This window comes from Typopeltis vanoorti, chromosome 20, assembly GCF_054136105.1.
Source record: "Typopeltis vanoorti isolate ZY-2024b chromosome 20, IOZ_Tvanoo_1.0, whole genome shotgun sequence".
In the NCBI taxonomy this organism is placed as follows: Eukaryota; Metazoa; Arthropoda; class Arachnida; order Uropygi; family Thelyphonidae; genus Typopeltis; species Typopeltis vanoorti.
Window position 1 is genome coordinate 21,169,207 of NC_143568.1, and position 23,686 is coordinate 21,192,892.

Genomic DNA, 23,686 nt, shown 5'->3' on the forward strand with positions numbered 1-23,686 from the left:
CATAGAAGTAAGGATGATATTATGATTTTATTGTATAAGGCTTTGATCAGATGGCATATGGATTACTGTGCACAGATTTGGTCGGGTTATGTTAGCAAAAAACATAAAGATGAAGAAATGTTGAAAAGGGTTCAGACAGGATTGACTGAACCCTTTCATTCAGGGAATGCAAATTGTAAAGTCTAGTGGATAGAAGGAAGGGAGGGGACATGATTGAGATATATAGTTGGTAAAGAATTATTACCAGATTAATGTGGATCAGATTTTTCATAGAATGGGTGGAGACGGGGGGAGAAAAAGCATCCATCTCTGTAAGCTGTATAAGAAGGGTGTGAGCAAGGTGGGGTGGGGAGTAGGTTTTTTGTGTGGAGAGTTGTGGGTGGGTTGGAATGTATTGCCTAGAAGTGTGGTTGATGTGGACACAGTGAATGCATTCAAGTCATGGCATAATGAGCTGTGTGTGCGTGTTTTCTGGAAACTTTGATTTTTCCATCACCTATATAGGCAAATTGTCCAGAGAACATGCACAGTTATCAGTCAAAAATATAATTAGGTGTTAGCTTGTTTAGTGTGTAGATTGTGAAATACATAGTAATGTCCTCCATTGATGAGTCACTGAACTCCAGAGTTGTTAAAATTATAAAATAATTATTTCTAAATTATTATATTAATTTTAACAATTAAATTTATAAACTTAATTGATAATAATCTTTATTACTATTTCTTTATCATTTGATTGATTTTTTGAAAATCAATACATAAATCATCCCTATGTCCTGTTTACATTGTATGATATCACCATGCTACCTTTCAGTCAGTCTGTTGTTTTACATCAGTCTTGTGGAAGGAATAATAATGTATTTCTCAATTTGCAGGGATATCGCCATTGATAAAACTGGAAATTGTATTGTAATTGCAAGGTGGGATGAGGAGTAGGCTTTTTGTGGCTAATGCTACTCTTAGAAGGCATTGCAAAACAAAAACTTGTGTACGATGTTTAATTAGCAATCTGACTTGTTCACACCTGTTGTGCTTGATTGGAGGTAACAATTGTGAAGTCGTGTACTGCCTACTTTTTCAGGTTATTTTTGATTTTAATGGTTCAGTTCACACATTTAGTTCATTTTGAAGAGGTGACATTATTTAAGCTAATGTAACATTTTGAAATTTAAAGATTAATTCTGAATTTTCATTTTTATAATTGCATACTTTTTCTAGTTTTCTTTGTCTCCCATTAGTGTTCTGTTATCAGTGTATGAACTCCCATTTCCTTCCTGTTATTTCCTTTGTTCTCTTTACCACCATTTTCTTTGTTTACCTTAGCTACAGTTTTCTCTTTTCTTTTATTTTCTAGCTTTAATATAGAACATAAATTTTTATCCAGTACTCATACACAAAATAAAGTTGTTGGATTACTCCAACAGCTTTATTTTGTGATGTTATTTATTTTTTCTATTTCCATATTTAATTTTCAATCTTGACTAAAAACTATGCCTTGAATAGCTAAAGTATTTTACTGGGTTCTCCATCGAGAATGCAGTTGAAATTTTCTACTGTTTTCATAGTTTTGATGATTTTCATATCAAATTTATCACAGCTGTTATTCAATTTAGTTAACAAAATCTGAAGACTTACACTAGATTTGTTTAGGATTACGTAATCATCTGCATAAATCAAAAAAAAAAAAAACTAAGTTTGATATCTCTACTTATATCAAGTTTGATGCCACTTTCTTTCATAATGCATCTTATTCGTATTCATCATCTAGATGATGAATAAGAGTAAAGATAGCGTGCATCCTTATATTACTGATTTTACATCAAATCATCTGCCTATATTTTCCTTCAATTCTAGCTGTTAACTACAACTTAAGTATAGACTATATATTGCTCTGTATAATTTTTAATTTACCCCATATAATTGTAGAATTTTGAAAAGCTTTGCTCTGAGCACTTTTTCATAAGCCTTTTCCAGATCTACAAAACTTAAATACAGATCCTTTTCATATTCCCATTATTTCTGAACTATTTGTTATAAAGTGAAAATCTTATTTGGCCTAAAACAGCTTGTTCTTTTCTAAGTTTATCTCCCACAATTTTTCTCAGCATCTTCTTAAGTATGCTTGCATAAATCTAACCTGGAACACTTAGTAGGAAAATTCATCTGTATTTCTCACATTGAGCTTTATCCTCTTTTTCTTTGACTTTTCTCATACAATCAATCAGGTGACACCCAAGTCGATGTGAATTCTCCTCATGTTGGACTGTCATGTTTATTTCTAGTTTAAGCTAGTAGAGAGACAGTTTAGTAGCTATAAACAGGATGCAACTATTAAGGTGAGAATTGAGCTTTGGTTGGAAACTCTGTTTGGTTCTCTGCATTCCTTACAGGTGATGTGGAGGTCTCCTCCCAGTCATCTGGGTTTGATCCTTATTATTATTATTATTATTGTTGTTGTTGTTCCGGGAAACTCCAAGGAGTCGACAGACTCATCGAGGGAGGCCCTAACATCATGTCAAGAACAACTATTCAACATTCACACAGTATCTATCATACCTTGCCTCGAACTCATTCACGGTCGTAGCACCCATTCTTGCAACCCATTCTTGGTACTATCATATTAGATATGTGTGGACAGACTTATGTGTTCGTCGAACATGTTGTTTATTTTTTTACGGCATATATTAGAACACAGAAACTAAGTAAATAATTAATTTATTAACTTATTGCTGATATTTCGCTGGTGTTATAACCAGCATCTTCAGAGCACAAAAACACAGTTTGTTACAATACGCGAGACTATGACAACATGGTGTAATCAGCAGACTGGTTAAACAAAATTGTAGCAGCAAACACAAAGACTAGAGTCTTGATTTTTTGGTGCCTCTATCTGGGGGGGGGAATCTATAAACGAGCGAGTGTAGCTATTATGTGAACAGATTAACGCCACTTGTCTGGAACTAGCAAAATCAAATTCAACACTCAACACGCTACGTGAATCACTTTATAATATTCTAAATACGGAACTTTGGGAGATCCTAGATAACATCACTAACGCAACGGCGAAAAAAGAATTCGACAGAGTCAAAAACCGGCACCAAAATAAGTTTGAAAATCTCCAACAACGTAACACCAGACAAACACCGCAATTACAACAAGACCTCGTCATCGTGAATCTATCGTTGCTCACTTTAAGCAAAGAAGCCACTAGTGCTTTAAGTCAAGGGCACAATTTTGCCGTCATTCCCAAACAAGTTCCAAAAGCCGAAATAATGGCGTCCATTGAACGAGGAATATACGACCTGCCTCCAATAATAGCTAACAACATACATTTAGATGTGGCCAACATCTTAATCAAGTCCAAGCCTTCCAAAAATAACATCCCACATAAAGAATTCATTGCTATAAAAGAACTACAGAACAACAACCAGATTATCATAACAAAAGCAGACAAAGGAAATGCAACCGTAGTGATGGATACAACAGAATATGATAACAAAATGCACAGACTATTACAAGATCAGTCAACATACAAAATTATAGATCGCAATCCCACCAACACACGAAAGAATAAGGCACGAAAATTATTGAAAAAAGTCACCTCCTGGCCCAAAGACACAGTAAACAAACTCAAGCCCTTCCATGTTCAAACACCTAGGATCTATGGAGCACCAAAAATTCACAAACAAGGCACACCCTTACACCCAATTGTGGACAGTATAAATAGTCTCACATACAAATTGGCTAGACATTTAGCGAAGCTACTAGCCACTCTCACAAACAATTCTCCCTCCTTTGTCAAAAATTCGGCCCACCTAAAAAGCATCTTACAACACCTGACCCTAAAAAGCACAGACTTAATAGTAAGCTTTGATATCACCTCACTATACACAAATGTACCACTTACAGAAACCCTCAAACTACTGAAGTCCCACTTCCCCCCCTGATATATTTGAACTATTCAAATTCACAATACATGCAGGATATTTCACATGGAAAGGGAAAATATACAAACAAATAGATGGGACAGCCATGGGCTCCCCCCCCCCCCCCCCAGCCAACTTTTACATAGAACACCTGGAAAAACTAGCAATCAATACAGCCACTCTCAAACCAACACTTTGGCTACGCTATGTTGACGATGTACTGGCTATTTGGCCACATGGCCCAGAGACATTGGAAACATTTTTAGCGCATTTAAATAGCCAACATCCAAAAATCCACTTCACTATATAACTGGAAGCTAATAACTGTCTGCCCTTCCTGGATACACTTATCACACGTCTTCCAGATGGTTCCTTATCATTTTCAGTTTTGAGAAAACCCACACATACAGGGAGATACTTACACAAACAATCACACCATCATCCTTCTCAACAATATGGCATTTTAAAAACACTCATCCATAGAGCGAGAGCAATCTGTTCCAATGACAATGCTCTTGCTGCTGAACTGGCTCACTTACGCTACATCTTCTTGGCCAATGGCTATAATCAACACAAGATAAACAAAATACTAAACGCTCCTAAGAAACCCCTCCTACCATCCACCACAGAGAACTACAACAAAACAATCACCATCCCATACATCAAAGGCACATCCAAAAAGATTTCAAGAATTCTCAATAAACATAAATTACGCACTACATTCAGACCATGTAGCAAATTAGCTACCCTTATCCGCTCACCCAAAGACAGCATTCCCCCTTATCACATCCAGGAGTCTACCAAGTACCCTGCTCATGTAATCAAGCCTACTACGGTCAAACAGGAAGAACCGTGAACATCCGCATCAACGAACACAAAAGATACGTCCGGAATTATCATTATGGCAAGTCGGGCCTAGCAGACCATGCTCTGGATACCCCTGCACACAGGATCAATTGGAAAAACACAAAAGTACTACACAGAAACTCTTATAAGTCGAAAAGATTGTTCTTAGAGGCGACAGAAGCCCTGAAACACACTCCAAATCTCGACAAATATGGCTGTATTAACTTGCCTAAGATCTGGGAGACAGTCATCCTTAGAAAAAACTAGTATGCCTTTTTTTTTTTTTTTCCAGATAGAGGGCACCAAAAAATCAAGACTCTAGTCTTTGTGTTGCTGCTACAATTTTGTTTAACCAGTCTGCTGATTACACCATGTTGTCATAGTCTCGCATATTGTAACAAACTGTGTTTTTGTGCTCTGAAGATGCTGGTTATAACACCAGCGAAATATCAGCAATAAGTTAATAAATTAATTATTTACTTAGTTTCTGTGTTCTAATATATACCATAAAAAAAATAAACAACATATTAGATATGTTGCCTCTTCCATCCAAAAAATTAGGTTTTTCTCTTTTGTTAAAGGTGTTACAGCTATAACTCTGTCCATCATCTTCTCATAATGAGCTCAATGACCTGCCATGTCCATGTAACTTGGGCTTCTTAGAAATCTGATTACTACTAATGTTAATGCAGTTAATCCTATCTACATTATCTGCTATGTCTGTAATTGCATATGTTCTTCTGGCATGTTTTGTGAAATAAAAAATCATGCCATCTCTGTATGAGACCAGCTAACTCACCCTCACGTGATGAAAAGGATGCAATAAAGGTTCTTTACATCCTAGACAGCATTCAAACTCATATCTTTTCATTTCAGGGTCATTGTCAATACCAACTGAGTTGCAATGGCTGTAAATGTACCAGTCTCAAATTCATTCAGCCACTGAATGCTGTTCTCATATTTATGGTGGTGCCACTAAGAGCTCTCTAAGATCAGGCTGAAGCTTGCATTTTCTACCACTATTTTCATGGTCACTGTTCATCAGAATTGCTGTTGATAATTACCCTATTCTTCTAGTTCTGTTGAAACATGTATAGATTACCTTACCTTCTCCATGTTTCCTTTACTAGTAATCAATTCTCCTTTATAAAAAATATTCTTCATTTCAAAAACTATTAAAAACTGCTTTAAAAAAGAGACATCCTGGAGTCATTAAGTGGCTGTAAAAAGTTCCATGTTTGGTCTCTAGAGTAGGATTTTCATATTATGTAAAAAAAAAAAAATTAAAAAAATTTTTTTTTCATCTTTATTATTTATCCACCAGCAGTACTAAATAAAAAACCACCTGGTTACACAAGCCATGATAAAGTTTAAAGACTCATGTGGTTGCTCTTAATCTCCAGGACATTTGATCAAATTTAGTTATAGAGGGCTCCTTATCAAGCTACCATGTTATAGTTTGTCTTCTATCCTTTGTAATTGGATTGCCAGTTACTTCTCTGGTTGTTCATTGCATAATATTTATTGATTTCTCCCTACCCCCCCCTCTATGTTATGCTGTGAACTTTTGCCCATCCTCTTTCTCCTATAAAGTAATGTCCATCTCTCATTAACTTCCACTTTGTTCTTATCTCTGCTGATAATAGCATGCTCTATTCTTCTTATTTGACAAACTATGCAGTGATGCAAGTGATTCAAGTTTCTATAATCAGTCTTAAACAGTGATCTCCTCATAATTCTCTAGTGGTATGAAGTAATCTAGACAATATATTAAAATTGAGAAGGAAAATTACTTTCTTTTTCAATTCAGGCAGATGAATGTAATATTTATTGTTGTTGTTATTTGTCATCTCCATGGAATTAAAGACCCATTGTGGAAGATCCACTCTAACTATTGTTTACACAATACCTATCATACCTTTTTTTTGAACTTATTCACTGATAAGGCACTCACAACCACCTCTGGCCATTCACAATCACTCAAGCAAAAAACCTAGTCCTAACACCCCTTGCTTATTCATACTCTTATGCAAGTTCTAGGAGTGAGACCTCCTCCTCCCATTCTCTTTTCCTGCCATGTATTAAAAAAAAAAAAAAAACTTTGGTGACAATCCTATAAATTCCTATAATAACCAATGTTTATATTATTTCTCCTCTTATTTGCCCATCAGCCAATTTTTGAACCCCACAGCCTTCAGTCTATTCTTCTACCATAAAACTGGAACAATAATCTTGGTCACACACCTCTAGATCCTCTCCACTGCTTCATCCCCACAAAATACAGGGGACCAGATTTGTGCACAGAAGTCCAGATGTGTCCTTATTAAAGCAATATTAAGTGAAATAAATCTCTTTATTCCTGCTTGTCAGTGTGTTCTTCAACAAAGACATGCTGTCTTGTGGCAAGCTTTGCAATATATCCTCTAAACTTCAACTACAGATCCCAAAATCCATGGCCTCATCTATGAGAGTGGTTTGAAAAGTTCATAGCCTAACAATGAAAAAACGAATTTATAATTTCAAAATTATTTTTATTTTTCAACATAATCAAGATGCTTACACTTATTCTAGCAATGCTCCAGTGCCATTATCCCATCCCTATAGTGGTTCTTAGTAAGATCTGCAAAATACTCCTCTACAGCTGCAATTGCCTCTTGATTCGAAGAAAAACGCTGACCAGCGAGGAAGAGTTTTATTTTGAGAAGAGATAGAAATCAGAAGGAGCCAAATCTGAGGATTAGGGTGGATGTTCCATCAATTTATAGTGCAGATCTTTAATTTTCCCATTGCTAAAACACTGTTGTGGGAAGGTGCATTGTCCTGATGAAAGATGATTTTTTTTCTTCTGCAAACCAGGTCTTTTCTCGTGAATTTTTTTGTCTAGTGTGGTTAAAAGATCGGAATAATATTCCCCTGTTGTTTTACCCTTTTCAAGATAATTAATAAACAAAATGCCTTTAGCATTCCAAAACACCAATGTCGTGACTTTTCCTGCTGAAAGAACCAACTTTGTTTTCTTTGACACTGAACAACTGGCTTCTGTCCACTGTTTTGACTGCTATGTGGGTAATGGTGAATCCAAGTCTCATTCATAGTAATAAATTGACTCACAAAATCATTTTTATTCTTGTTAAAATGCTCCAAGGACCATTCACAGATTTTCATGCAAGTGCTTTTTTGATCTGCTGTGATCCACCTTGATATTTATTTTACCGAAGTCTTCCCATGACTTTTGTTTAGCTAGTTTTACAGAGTGTTTAGCTTTCTTACATTTGTCTCTTTTTTATCTCGAAGAGCACAAGCTGACTTATTTGCCAGGAACTTTCGATATGTTTTCTTCTTTTCCTTCACTGCCTCTTTAACTTTCTGTGCCCACCATGGAGTTCTGATTTTTCTATCCTTGCAGACAACCTCACCACATGCCTCTCTGGCTGAATCAGTCAGTGTTTTCTATGGGGCTTGCCACTGAATCTCCAAGGTTTGGTTCTGTTCTCAAACCGCATTTTTTTCTTGAATAATGTTTGTATATTTTATGTTACAGTTCACATGAGAGCTGTTCAGCTTTTTTTTGCTTTAAAACTTTCTTACATGTTCTTATTTTCAGTATGTTATTCAATTTTATTCTGCTGAAGACTGAATATTGATCACTTCCAATTTCAAATTTTCTGTACACTCTAGTATTCTGAAGCAGTGAGAAAACATCACTATCAACAATAATATAGTCACTGAGGCTTCTTATACTTTGCCTCTTCTCTCCATGTGAATTTGTGCACATTTTTATGTTGGAACATTGTGTTAGTAATAACTAGTCAATGTCCTGAGCAGAAATCCAACAGGTATTTGCCATTTTTTGTAGCTTTGCCCTTTTCTTCAAATTTTCCCAAAATATTTCTGTATGTGTGATAATCATTTCCTTCTCTACTATTTAGATCCCCAACAAGGACCAACTTTTCCTTTTTCATTGTCTCAGTTGCTTTCTCTAAAGCCTCAAAAAATTCCTCCACTTCTACCTTAGTAAAACCTTCTGTGGGACCATAGGCACAATAATAAATTTAGTTTAATCCTTTATCCAAGTGTAAGCAAACAAAGTTTGCGTGTGAAGTATCTTCAGGACTGAGGCAACTCATGGTAAAGGTGGACCAAGCTCTCATCATTCCTTGTCTCAATATCTCCCATAATGCAAAGCACATTTCCTTGCAAATATGTATAATGCTATGCATTAAGGGAAGGGCCACTTCGACCACTTCAATTAAGGTTTCGACTTTTATTGAGGTCTCGTCAGTGGGATCCAGACCCAGAAGTGGTGATACTAAGGCAGAAGCAATGGAGAAGTCATATTTACCTATACGAGTTTCCAAAAGGGTACCACCTTATTATTAAGTTACTCTGGATTTAGAGAAAGATGTTAGATGTTTTTTCCCACTTGGTTAGACTATAATAAATATAGTTTAATCATTTATCCAAGTGTAAGCAAACAAAGTTTGCATCTGAATCTAAACTTCTCTAAATACAGAGTAATTTAATAATAAGGTGGTACACCTTTTGGCAACCTGTATAGGTAAATATGACTTCTACATTGCTTCTGCCTTAGTATCACCACTTCTGGCTCTGGCTCCCACTGACAAGACCTCAATAAAGGTAGAAACCGATTTGGGTAGTAGTCCTTCCCTTAATGCATAGCATTATACATGTCTGCAAGGAAATGTGCTTTGCATTATGGGAGATACTGAGACAAGGAGTGCCTTAGTCCTGAAGATACTTCAGGTGCAAACTTTGTTTGCTTACACTTGGATAATGGATTAAACTAAATTTATTATAGTTTAACCAAGTGGGAAAAAAATAAACTTCCAACATAGGCACAAATAAGTCTCATTGTCCAGTTCCCCATTCTGATATTTGCCCACATCACTCTACTTGATATTTTTTGCCATTCAAGAAGATTAGCATTTTCTTTTGTGTTCAATACTATAGCTACACCTTCTTTTCCCTGATTGTCATTGCCTGAATATAACATTTTGTTTGTATTGCTGATAGTCAAATCCAATAAAGGTAATATAGAACTTAAGGATATTTTGACTAGAAGAATGTCAAATCTCCTTTTCATATGATTAGTTTGGTAAGAAATTCTTGCCCAACAGTATTAAAAATCTTCAGAGAAGACATTGATATGTAAGAATGTGAGAGGAAAAATTATCAAAACAGGTATTTGAAGCAAAATAGCATGAAAAAGACATAGCAAAAGACCTATAAAGGTAGGCTGACATGTAGGAATGCTTTAGAAAACTGAAATGTAAGAGCTGATCAAATTGAAGACCTGGAAAAAATTTGTTGATTGGGAAGTAGATGAAATATTGTTAGGCTGTCATAATATATATATATATATATATATATACACACACACACACACATACACAAACATGATAATATTGAAGTTAAATGGTTAATCAGATTGCCATGGGAGAATGTTTAGAGATCACTGTTTAAGGTTGGAGCAGTTTTAAGGCTGATGTGTCTGTGAGACATGATTTTACTTTAACAGAAGAAGATACTAGTTTTTTTTTTTTTTTTTAAAAAGTAATGTTTAATTACTTATTTCAGTAATGATTATCATCATGAGAGCAGGACTTACTAAAATTGCTAGTGATATAGAATTGATTCAGGCACATGGATGACTGCATGATGGTTTGACTTATAATGAATGCTGTTATTGAAAGAAAGTTTCAGAAGCCAGTTTCTCATATCCTTGAAGTAAACATTAAATCATTTTTACTTAGATTTGGATAATGCTATTAATTTAAAGAATGGAAGTTAATTTTAAGCAGCTAGAATGTAAAGCAAACTCGTAGGCAATGCTTTTGCTAAAGACCACCTGAACTGAACAACTAGAAACACATCATCCAAACCTAAATAAAAATTATTTCAAAGATAGAAATGTTATGCATTTTTGGAAATTATGGAGACAACTACCGTGTTTGAATAAAAACTTTAGTTTACTATTACTAAAATTTTACAATTCGACGTTTCGACCTTTATGTTAAGGTCATCTTCTGGAGCGTACAAATATACACAGGAAACAAGCTATACTACAATCATACTGGTTCGTTAAAGACACTGACTAACCGCTACCACAATTGTTGGCCTGACCTCTGGTGGAAAAAAAAAAAAAAAAAAAAAAATTGTACATCAGCGCTAAAGTCCTATTATTTGTGTTGTCTACTATATACATATATTAACATTTTATTAACATCATTCCAGCCAGTTGGAGTGGAATGGTTTCTAATAATAGCAGATTGGCTAGAGTCCTGACTTGTGTTGAATCTTTCAAATTAGGTTGGCTGAATGTGTGCCATCCAGATCCTTGGAATTTTCATACCATCTTTATTGTTGATATTTGGGTGGTTTATCAGGATTTCGCAGGATTCTTTAAATTTTCTTTCGTACCATGTTTTTGTACGGTGTAAGGAGCAGGTTCTTTTCCAGTTGATTTGGTGTAAGGTGTTGAGTGCGTGGTCTGAGAGGCCTGCTTCACCATAATGGTTATATTTAATGTGTCTAATGTGTTCTTTTTTGCGTATAGGGATTGTCCGTCCTGTTTCACCAATGTACGGTAAGTTACAGGTGCAGCGGATGCAGTAGACTCCAGGATGTGCTAATGGGAGGAGAGGGTCCTTAGAGGAGCTGAATATGGTTTTAAGTTTAGTGGGTGGTTTAAAGGTGGCATTAAGGTTATAATGTTGTAGGATTCTGTTGATTTTTTCTGATAACCCTTTAATGTATGGGATGGCTATGGTTTTACTGTAGTCTAGATTCGTTTTTGTTGTGGTTTTATAGAGTATTTTATTGACAGTATTTTTGTTATAGCCATTGTTTATGAATGTGTCACTAATGATTTTTAGTTCTTGTTTTAGGGCCTGCTGGTTAGAGCAAATCGTTGTGGCTCTGTTTTTAAGGGTGTTTATGACTCCATATTTTTGTGCTGGGTGGTGATATGAATTCGCATGTATGTATTGGCCCGTGTGTGTAGGTTTTCGGTAGACCGTGAAGGATAGATTGCCTGAAGGAAGACGTGTAACTAGTGTGTCTAGGAACGGGAGCGAATTTTGGTTTTCGATTTCGATGGTAAATTGTATGCGTTCGTGTTGTTTGTTTAGGTGGCTGAGGAATGTGTTTAGCGTTTGTCGACCGTGCGGCCAGATCGCGAACACGTCGTCAACGTATCTGAGCCAGATTGTCGGTCGAAGCGTGGCGGAATCAAGAGCCCTTTGCTCAAAGGTTTCCATGTAGAAGTTCGCGATTGGGGGGGATAATGGTGAGCCCATGGCCGTACCTTCCTTTTGTAGGTAGAATTTGTTTTGCCACACAAAAAACGGACTTTAGTACGTGGGCAAAGAGGGCCGTAATGTCGGGCGGAAATTTGTTCTGTAGTAGGAGAATTGTGTCATTGATGGGGACATTAGTGAAAAGGGCAGAAACGTCAAAACTGACTAATAAGTCGTCTTTGTCGAGTGTTATGTTTTTGATTATGTTTATAAAGTGTTGTGTGTTTTTTACGTAGGAGGGGGAATGACCTACCAACTCCTTGAGTGTTGCCGCTAATTTCTTGGCTAGGTGGTAATTGGGACTGTCTATTCCTTCCACTATTGGTCGAAGGGGCACATTTTGTTTGTGTATTTTCGGAACCCCATATATTCTGGGGGGGCGGGCGTAGTGGGGTTTGAGTTTTTTAACTGTGTCTGGTGGCCAAGAAGTGACGGACTGAAAATTCGGTATGAAAGACGGTATGAAAATTCCAAGGATCTGGATGGCACACATTCAGGCAACCTAATTTGAAAGATTCAACACAAGTCAGGACTCTAGCCAATCTGCTATTATTAGAAACCATTCCACTCCCACTGGCTGGAATGATGTTAATAAAATGTTAATATATGTATATAGTAGACAACACAAATAATAGGACTTTAGCGCTGATGTACAATTTTTTATTTTTTATTTTTTTTTCCCCACCAGAGGTCAGGCCAACAATTGTGGTAGCGGTTAGTCAGTGTCTTTAACGAACCAGTATGATTGTAGTGTAGCTTGTTTCCTGTGTATATTTGTATGCTCCAGAAGATGACCTTAACATAAAGGTCGAAACGTCGAATTGTAAAATTTTAGTAATAGTAAACTAAAGTTTTTATTCAAACACGGTAGTTGTCTCCATAATTTCCAAAAATGCATTCGGATCACCGTGCAAGCCTAAAAGAAAGGATTCAGATCATCCATGGAAATGATACCCACAAGCGCTGCAATCGCTATGGTAAGCTAAAGATTCGTATTTCTCTTCTGATCAATCGGCTGGCCTTTTTAAAGAGATGCAGAGACAATAACCTCATTCCGATCTGCATCAGGCTAAAAAAGAAATTTACGTCCGCTAAGGCACTTCGTATCTATGACCGCACAGAAAAAGCAATGCTTAGGGAACAGATCCAAACAGCCCGCCGAAACCTAGCTACAACACAAAATCTAGTCTCTGAATTACAATTAGAACTATCCAACTATGTTAACCAAGACATTCTACAAACACTTGAAAGAATTACTGACAATTCGGCCAAGCATACCCTGGAAAAGAACAAAGAAAAACTCGAGAAAAAATTCCACAGGTTGAAACAACGACAAAATATGGCGGCCAATCAGAGGACTTCCTCCCCGAGAAACAACAATGAACAACAAACAAGGGAGACAAGGAGCGACCAACCACCGACAAGCAAGAACCATGTGATCAACTTATCAAGCCACACCCTGAACAACGGCGAACTCACGCTGCTGAATAAAGGACTGAACTACGCAATAGCGCCTAAAAAGGTAAACAAATTAGATTTTATCTACCACATTGAAAGAGGCATCAGATCCCTACCTAACAACATAGCAGACAAAATACGACTAGAAACCAGTAATGTCCTAAATACCAAGAAAACCATACAGAATAACCTGACTAAAACAGAATTAGCAGCAATTAAATCATTAAAAGCCAAACGAAACATAATAATAACGAAAGCTGATAAAGGCAGTGCCACTGTTGTCCTTGACAGGTCAACATACATACTGCAAATGAACCAACTAGTAGCCGATAACAACACATATAAAATGGTGAATTATAACCCAACAAAGAGGATAAAGGACAAAACAGAAAAACTATTAAAGTCCGTCACTTCTTGGCCACCAGACACAGTTAAAAAACTCAAACCCCACTACGCCCGCCCCCTCAGAATATATGGGGTACCGAAAATACACAAACAAAATGTGCCCCTTCGACCAATAGTGGAAGGAATAGACAGTCCTAATTACCACCTTGCCAAGAAATTAGCGGCAACACTCGAGGAGTTGGTAGGTCATTCCCCCTCCTACGTAAAAAACACACAACACTTTATAAACATAATCAAAAACATAACACTCGACAAAGACGACTTATTAGTCAGTTTTGACGTTTCTGCCCTTTTCACTAATGTCCCCATCAATGACACAATTCTCCTACTACAGAACAAATTTCCGCCCGACATTACGGCCCTCTTTGCCCACGTACTAAAGTCCGTTTTTTGTGTGGCAAAACAAATTCTACCTACAAAAGGAAGGTACGGCCATGGGCTCACCATTATCCCCCCCAATCGCGAACTTCTACATGGAAACCTTTGAGCAAAGGGCTCTTGATTCCGCCATGCTTCGACCGACAATCTGGCTCAGATACGTTGACGACGTGTTCGCGATCTGGCCGCACGGTCGACAAATGCTAAACACATTCCTCAGCCACCTAAACAAACAACACGAACGCATACAATTTACCATCGAAATCGAAAACCAAAATTCGCTCCCTTTCCTAGACACACTAGTTACACGTCTTCCTTCAGGCAATCTACCCTTCACGGTCTACCGAAAACCTACACACACGGGCCAATACATACATGCGAATTCTATCACCACCCAGCACAAAAATATGGAGTCATAAACACCCTTAAAAACAGAGCCACAACGATTTGCTCTAACCAGCAGGCCCTAAAACAAGAACTAAAAATCATTAGTGACACATTCATAAACAATGGCTATAACAAAAATACTGTCAATAAAATACTCTATAAAACCACAACAAAAACGAATCTAGACTACAGTAAAACCATTGCCATCCCATACATTAAAGGGTTATCAGAAAAAATCAACAGAATCCTACAACATTATAACCTTAATGCCACCTTTAAACCACCCACTAAACTTAAAACCATATTCAGCTCCTCTAAGGACCCTCTCCTCCCATTAGCACATCCTGGAGTCTACTGCATCCGCTGCACCTGTAACTTACCGTACATTGGTGAAACAGGACGGACAATCCCTATACGCAAAAAAGAACACATTAGACACATTAAATATAACCATTATGGTGAAGCAGGCCTCTCAGACCACGCACTCAACACCTTACACCAAATCAACTGGAAAAGCACCTGCTCCTTACACCGTACAAAAACATGGTACGAAAGAAAATTTAAAGAATCCTGCGAAATCCTGATAAACCACCCAAATATCAACAATAAAGATGGTATGAAAATTCCAAGGATCTGGATGGCACACATTCAGCCAACCTAATTTGAAAGATTCAACACAAGTCAGGACTCTAGCCAATCTGCTATTATTAGAAACCATTCCACTCCAACTGGCTGGAATGATGTTAATAAAATGTTAATATATGTATATAGTAGACAACACAAATAATAGGACTTTAGCGCTGATGTACAATTTTTTTTTTTTTTTTTTTTCCACCAGAGGTCAGGCCAACAATTGTGGTAGCGGTCAGTGTCTTTAACGAACCAGTATGATTGTAGTATAGCTTGTTTCCTGTGTATATTTGTACGCTCCAGAAGATGACCTTAACATAAAGGTCGAAACGTCGAATTGTAAAATTTTAGTAATAGTAAACTAAAGTTTTTATTCAAACACGGTAGTTGTCTCCATAATTTCTAAAAATGCATTCGGATCACCGTGCAAGCCTAAAAGAAAGGATAGAAATGTTATCTCCAGTAGGAACGTATCATTTATTTTATTTATTTTTTGAAAAGCATTTATTGTACTTGAAGATAGCTTTATCCATAGAATGTCATGTTTTAATGGTTCTGTAAATTGGTTCAACTGCTGTCATCACAATTGACTCATGCCTGAATTAATTTTTATTGCTGTATAGTGGTTTTCTCAGTTTCAGTTGTTTTTTCTGATAATTCTAATTAACATTACTAGCAAAATATAAACATCTTAATTAAATATAAGTAGCTTTCATAGAAGAATGCTTTTATAGTCAACTCTTCTTGCATGAGAGAGAAAAAATCAAATCAAGAAATAAATATTGAAATAAGAATTAATCAGATTGCCATGGGAGAATGTTTAGAGATCCCTGTTTAAGGTTGGAGCAGTTTTAAGGCTGATGTGTCTGTGAGACATCTCCCACTTTAAGGAGAAAGGTGACCGGCAGGCACATGAACGGTATAAAGCGCAGGCCAGAAGGGTGACGAGTGTGGTAAGAAAAGCAAAAAGGGATTACGAAAGAACATTGGCCATGCGGGCTAAAGAGAATCCTAAACAGTTTTTTTAGATATGTAGCAAGTAAAAGGAAAAATGTACATGGCAGAATGATTTTAAAGAATGCCGATGGTAGGGAGGTAACTGAATCAGTTGAGATAGCTGAGTTACTGAGTGAGCACTTTGCAAGAATATATCATCCAGGTGGTGACATTGCAGAAACGAATAAACCAGTAGATTATACGGGAATTGTGGTTAATGAAGTGGAGGTGAGTAGTGTATTGCATAACCTCAATGTCAATACATCTGTGGGGTTGGATGGTATACCAGCTCGTGTAGTACGAGAAGCAGCTAATGAATTGTCAGTACCCTTTGACCATTTTGTTTAATTTGAGTCTCGGGTCTGGGTTAGTCCTGAGCGGGTGGAAGGAGGGGAAAATAGTTCCACTGCATAAAGGTGGTTCCAAGACCGCTGTTGTAAATTACCGACCAATTAGCATATCAGGAATCATTGTCAAGGTCTTAGGGAAATTAGTCAAGAAAAGAATACAGGATTGGATAGATGAAAATGGGATATTGTATGGGGGATAACATGGTTTTGTGAAGGGTAGATCATGCCTCAGTAACTTGCTCATGTTTTATAACACAGTAACAGCTGAATTGGATAGGGGTAATGGGTTTACAGTGATACTACTGGACCTTGCCAAGGCCTTTGACAGGATACCACATGGAACCCTAATCAGTAAACTGGAGCAGATGGGGATAGATATAGGGTTGGTAAGATGGATAGGAGGGTGGTTGAATGAGAGATACCAGAGAGTGGTTTATTCAGGAGCGGAGTCAAAAAGACGTCTCATGACTAGTGGAGTGCCGCAGGGCTCTGTTCTTGGACCACTGCTTTTCAATTTGTTCATCAATGATATTGGAAAGGATTTGAGAGGAAGTGTTCACTTGTTTGCTGATGATGCAAAGTTGGGTAGAGCAATTGTGAGTGCACCGGATGTCAAAATTTTACAGGATGATTTGGATAGTTTGGAGGACTGGGCTAGGAAAAATGGATGTCAGTTTAATGCGGCAAAGTGTAAGGTTATGCACTTTGGGGTGAAAAGAATAGCAGCAGTATATCGCATAGGTGGAACTGTACTCCAGGAGATTGAGGCCAGGGATTTGGGAGTGCTGGTGGATAGGGAGTTGAAGTTTAGGGGGCACATTGCAAAAGTAACTAAAACAGCTCACCAAATCACTTGGCTTATGAAAAATACTTTAACATGCAGAGAGAAGCAAGTTGTTGTTCCTCTGTATCGAGCCTTGATAAGACCCCATTTGGACTTCTGTGCCCAGTTATGGACACCAGGGTTTCTTCGTGATGGGGAGGAAGTGGAGAGGGTCCAGAGACGAGTGACCAAGATGATAGCAGGTCTGTGGAATGAACCTTATGAGAACTGGTTGAGGATTTGTGGGTTGCAGAAATTGGATGATAGGCGAAGGTGGGGTGATATGATTGAGACATTCAAATTAGTGAAGGGTTTTTATAAGATTGATCCAGAAGATATTTTTGAAAATATGACTGGTGGTGGGAGGACTAGGGGCCATGCATGGAAGCTGGGCAAGAGCATGGTTGACAAGGGTGTTAGAGCTAGGTTTTTTACTTGCAGAGTGGTATATGAGTGGAATAAGCTTCCAGAGTCTGTTGTGGGTGCTACGACCGTGAATGAGTTCAAGGCAAGATATGATAGATACTGTGTGAATGTTGAATAGTTGTTCCAGACATGATGTTAGGGCCTCCCTCGATGAGTCTGTCGACTCCTTAGAGTTTCCCAGAACAATAATAATAATAATAAGAAGAAATTGGAGGACATTATTAATATATAGAAGGAAGAGAATGAAATAACAGCCTTGTAGTGTATTATCATTAACTGCAAAGTTTGAGGATAATGATTTAGTGTGCAAATGTATAGAGAGAGCATATAGTGGGAACTTCCTTGAAGATACAGGAAATATATAGGAAATGTATACATGATATAGGAAATGGCTTAAAGGGAAATATTCAGTTGTTTGCTGATGATGCAAAGTTGGGTAGCGCAATAAAAAATCAAGCTGATGTTGAAAGTTTGCAGGATGATTTAAATAAGCTGGTAAAACGGGCAAAAGAGAATGGATGCCAGTTCAATGTGGAAAAGTGTAAAGTCATGCATTTTGGGATTAAAAGATTACCAGCTGTGTACTACATTGATGGAAAGGTACTCCAAGAGATTGTTGAGGCTAGGGACTTAGGGGTGTTGGTAGATAGGGAGATGAAGTTCGGAGGACACACTGCTAAGGTGTCCAAAATTGCAAATAGGATTACTTGGTTGTTGAGGAACACGCTGACATCCAGAGATAAAGAGGTTATTATTCCCCTTTATAAAGCATTGATACTTCCATATTTGGATTACTGTGCTCAGGTCTGGTCACCTGGATTCCTTGGAGGAGGCTGTGGAGAGGGTTCAGAGAAGAGTGACCAAGTTGGTGAGTGATGTAAAAAATGCTCCCTACATTGATAGATTGAGAGCTTGTGGATTGCAGAGATTGGTTGATAGGTGAAGAAGAGGGGATATGATAGAAATATTTAAATTACTGAAAGGTTTTTATAGGATTGATGCAGGGCAAATGTTTCAGCTGTGTGATAGTGATGGAAGAACAAGAGGTCATCCCTGGAAATTAAAGAAGAGTGTGGTTAACAAAGGTGTCAGAACAAGGTTTTTTTTTGCCTGGAGGGTGGTGAATGAGTAGAATTCATTGCCTGACTTAGTTGTGAGCTCTTCGTCTGTAAATGAATTCAAGAAGAGATATGACAGATGTTGTTTTGCTAGTTTGGGTCTCCTGCGATGAGTCTACTGACTCCATGGAGATCTGGCATGTTTTTTAAAGGAAATATTGTTGAATACAGACTTTTCATCCTAGCATATCAGTATATTCAAATCTTTAAAGTAAGGTAATGGATATGTTTTTCAAATTGGAGTTGTTTTACATAGAAAGGCCAATAAGAACTAATAAGTTAGTCAATAATTGCTAGGTATTTTGTATATGGAGCCTCCTATGCAATCCCTATAAATTTTTTTTTTTTTTTTTTTGGAAAGCCATAAATCATAGCTTTAGCTGATGAATGTTCTGAGTTTATGGATGAGTGAAATGGCTGTTGTCTTGGCTTAAGATAAGGTCGGGCAGTTATTTAGCAGTAACCCCAATTTTCTGTTCTAGTTGTTTTTGTCATGGATCACAACTTCTTTTGCTTTGTCAGCATTCTTTTTCTTCAGTTATGTTTGATAGAAAATCATACCTAGCATATTGTTTAAGAGATTGTTGGTGAATAGTGACTATATCCAGACTTGGCACTGCTGAATTTTTAAAGTATAAATGATGAAATTGGATTTTTTTTTTTTTTTTTTTAAGCAAAGATCAAGTTGCACATTATTACAGTTCCACACACACAAGTCAAAAGATTCCACTTCATCAACATCCCAGCATCAGTCTTTATTACCTTTCTATAGCCAACTAAGAACCACTTGAGAATGGCTACTGAAATACAGTTGAAGTGTCATGGGATACAGCAAAAACATACCTTATTACATAATGGTAAATTTTTTTTTTTTTTAATATTAAAATGCCTTCACTTTATGTGCCAATAAAAATTTATATAATTTATAAAGGTGTTAAGCGAGTTTAGTAGGATAGTAATTTGAATCCAGAGCTTTGTTTCCTTTCTTAGGAAGAAGTTGAACATAGGCTTATTTCCAAAGTGCATGATAATTACAAGGTGAATTAATTTCAAAACTGAAGAATTTGGAAACACAGCACCAAACATTAGTCAGCATTATAGTGCAAGTCTTCAAAACATCTTCCTTTTACTCTCTTTTACCTTGCAGTGTCGAGGGTTTATTAATCGTCAGACCTCAAACCGTTCACAGGATAAAGTGGTTAGGATACGCTCTACACGTATCCTATGTCCTGTAGTGTTGAGTTCTCAAGGCCAGTTTGCCTGCTTTGTGGGATGAAAATCTCCAAGATAAACTGAGGAAAAAACCCTACTGTCCACACCCAAGATCGACTAACTTGGTTATGGCTGAGGAAGATCCTTCAGCTTCTCATGTCACCGACAGGAATCGAACCTAGGACACTCCTTCCGCAGGCATATAGTTGCAAAATGCACAGCCTAACCTGGAAGGTTAGGCTAACCGTGCGTCTTCAAAACAGACTTCTTAAAAACAGCTTCTTTGGTATATTGACCAATTATTCTTTTGATCTCTTTCTGGCATTCAAATCAGAGGCATTGAATGTTGAACTTTTTTTAGATGGTTAGTTTTTTTTTTTTTTTTTCATTGCCACCTGTTGATTTAGCCTGAAGGAGTACAGAAAAAAAGACTACTTTTTGTAAGGAGGGCTTCATGCTGATAGTTGACTCACTCCCTAAATTCATAGAACTATGTGATGTTGGTTTCAGGGTTTTTGCACAGGTTTTGTATAATCACTATTAATTTTTTTTTTTTAATTAATGAAAAAGTTTAACAAAAGTGTTAAGAATACTAGTACAGTCATACCCCGACTTACGCGAATCCGGAGTTACGCGGTTTCTTATACGTACATATTCCCGTCCTGCTTCACGCCTCACCACTAGTTGTATCTTTCAGGTGCCAGCTGCATTCACCAGTGTCGCACATGCTGTGAACAAGCACTAACGTGTTTTGCGCGGTCTCCATTCATACACGATTTTTAGAATCTACAAACCTTGCGATTGTTTAATGTTATGTTCTTGATAAAAATTTTATCACATAAAAAATAATAATGTCATCCAAAAGAAGCAAGTCTGATTCTTCCACTGCTAGCAAGAAAAGAAAAACATTGACTTTGGAAACAAAACTCAACATTATTATGGATTTTGAAGGCGGAATGAAAATTTGTGAGCTAGCAAAGAAGTTCAATTTACAGGAATCCACAGTAAGAACAATCATAAAAGAAAGATTTACAGATTTTGGAGGACATAGATTCTAACGAGGAACGAACTGTAGCCACAAGGCAAGGAATAAAAAAATCATTAGCTTGCAATGAAGAAATTTTGCGTGACAAGAAAAAGGCCTTATGCCGTCAGACGAATCTATTAGATTTTATGAAACCATCGACATCGAAATAACTTTCTTTTTTTTTATGTACGAAAAACTACAATTATGATTATATTTCTTAAAAAATATAGGTGTTTTTGTAAACCTTTGGTCCCAATTGTTTGTATATATAAATTACATGCAAAATTATACCCCGAGTTACGCGAATTCGACTTACATGCTTTTTGTTGGTCCCACCTACCGCATAACTTCGGGGTTTTACTGTACTAATAAAAAGGATATGAAAATTAGATAACATAAAAGAATTCATTTTAAATTTCCAGCCTCTTTAATTGGACTTGTTCACTAGCTTAAAATAATAAGTTAATATACATTTCATTGAACTCATTCTTATAATAATTCAGCTGTTTTCATGAATTACATTCTTTAATTTTGAATGTCAGAATATGCTTATCTGATTGTTCATTTATTGATATAATTTTCCCGAGGTGCAGATTACAGATTCAGATAATGTATTCCACTGCTTCAACATCTAGTGCCCTTCAGTGGCTGAAGCCTGAACAGACTGTTGGCAAATATTACCCTTATCTCTTCAGTCATTGTGAGGTATCAAACTATTTTTCTTTGTAATGTGCAATATTTATTCACTTTTCACTTTTGTTTTTTATATAGCTTTACCATAAGGATTACTTATGAAACCTCATCTTCTGCTAGTGCTCTTCAGTGGTTGGAACCAGAACAGACTGCTGGAAAGCAACATCCATATCTCTTTAGTCAGTGTCAGGTAGTAATCAGTTGTATTTAGCACCATGAAACTTTTTTAATTTTTAAATGTTAATGCAATGAAATCCTGCTTAACTGAGATCAATTTTCTGACAAGTGAAAGTGCAAAAATAAATAAAAAAAAGTCATAAATGGATATTAGTTAAGCATATATAACAGTGATTTATCAAGTGCTGATTCACCACACACTCAATCTTGCAATGTAATAACTACAACTTAATGTTTTTAAATCAGTGTCTGTTGTAAAACGATCATTTTCTCTGCAATGCCTGATGCACATATTTTGTCAGATATCTCCCTCCACTTTTGGAGTAGTAGAATAATAATTCATTTCGATAAAGATTTCTATTCACAGCAGATAAAGATGAACATCTTTTTTTCATCCATATACCCTCAGCCTTCATTTTGGGTTCATTATATTGCTGAAGTTTTTGCTATCTAGTCCCATAAAGATAAGATAGATTTTCTAGATAAAGTAAAAAATGTTTACTTTATCTACATGATAAAGTAAACTTTATCATGTAGATTGATATAGAATCTCTCTTCGCAAATATTCTTCTTGAGGATACACTACATCTACTTTTAGAAGCATTTCCACAAGATATAGTGAAAGTGTATTTGAATTTGCTATGCACTCTGGATATTTCATTTGTCAGAATAAAGGTACAGGCAAGTTGAAGGAACTGCAATGGTAAGCCACTCTTCCCTGCACATGCTAACTTTTATTTAGAACATTTAAAAGACATCCTTTTCTCATTCATGCACACTCAGGCTTCATTGTGGGTTTATTATATTGACAATGTTTTTGCGATCTGGCCCCATAATGAAGACACATTGCCTACTTTTTTATTGATTATAAACAACTTACATCCACAGATTAAATTTACTATAGAAATGAAAAAAAAAAAAAAAAAAAATTCAATGTGCTCATACTGTTCATTCTACACCTCAACTATTACATCAGGAACTCTTAAAATATCAAACAATATATAAAGTGACAGTATGTCAAGTTCCAATTCCTTACATTTCTGGCATCTCAGAATCCATTTCCAGAATTCTTAAGAAATAGAATTTAGTGTCTACTTTTCTTCCTATCAACATCTTCAAAAGATAAATGGTCTCCTATAGCTCTCTCTCTAGTGTCTACCAAGTTCCTTGTGACTATCATCATTCTTACTTTCGACAAACTGGACGTTCTATGGAAAATACAAGAACACCAGTCTTACATTAGCAACAGTAAATCTGGAAAAATCTGGCTTGGCATAGCACAGATTACATACAGACCACAACATCCTATGATCTGAAACTCACTTATTTCAGTGTCAGTATAAATTTTAAACACTTGTTCAAAGAAAGCACTAAGGCTTTACTTCATTTAAACTTAAATCGGAGCAACTGCTCTCTAAGATATGGGAAAGTCGTATTTCAATCACACATCAATAATTTATTTTTTTTAAGAGCTAATGAATTATCAATGTTTTCTCCCTGGTGCAGGACACCAGA

At 36.6% G+C, this 23,686-nt stretch overlaps 1 protein-coding gene across 3 annotated transcripts in view; it reads left to right on the forward strand.

The window, feature by feature from the left end:
- LOC150095275 (leukotriene A-4 hydrolase) overlaps window positions 1-23,686 on the forward strand; it is a 227,299-nt gene that overhangs the window by 19,884 nt on the left and 183,729 nt on the right. For 2 of the 3 annotated variants that reach the window (XM_090410547.1, XM_090410548.1), the window contains exon 3: window positions 21,895-22,006. In XM_090410547.1, the coding sequence (XP_090266673.1) occupies window positions 21,895-22,006 (112 nt within the window). Of the gene's footprint in view, window positions 1-21,894; window positions 22,007-22,072; window positions 22,185-23,686 lie in introns of all 3 variants that reach the window. The other variant, XM_090410546.1, reaches the window with a different exon arrangement.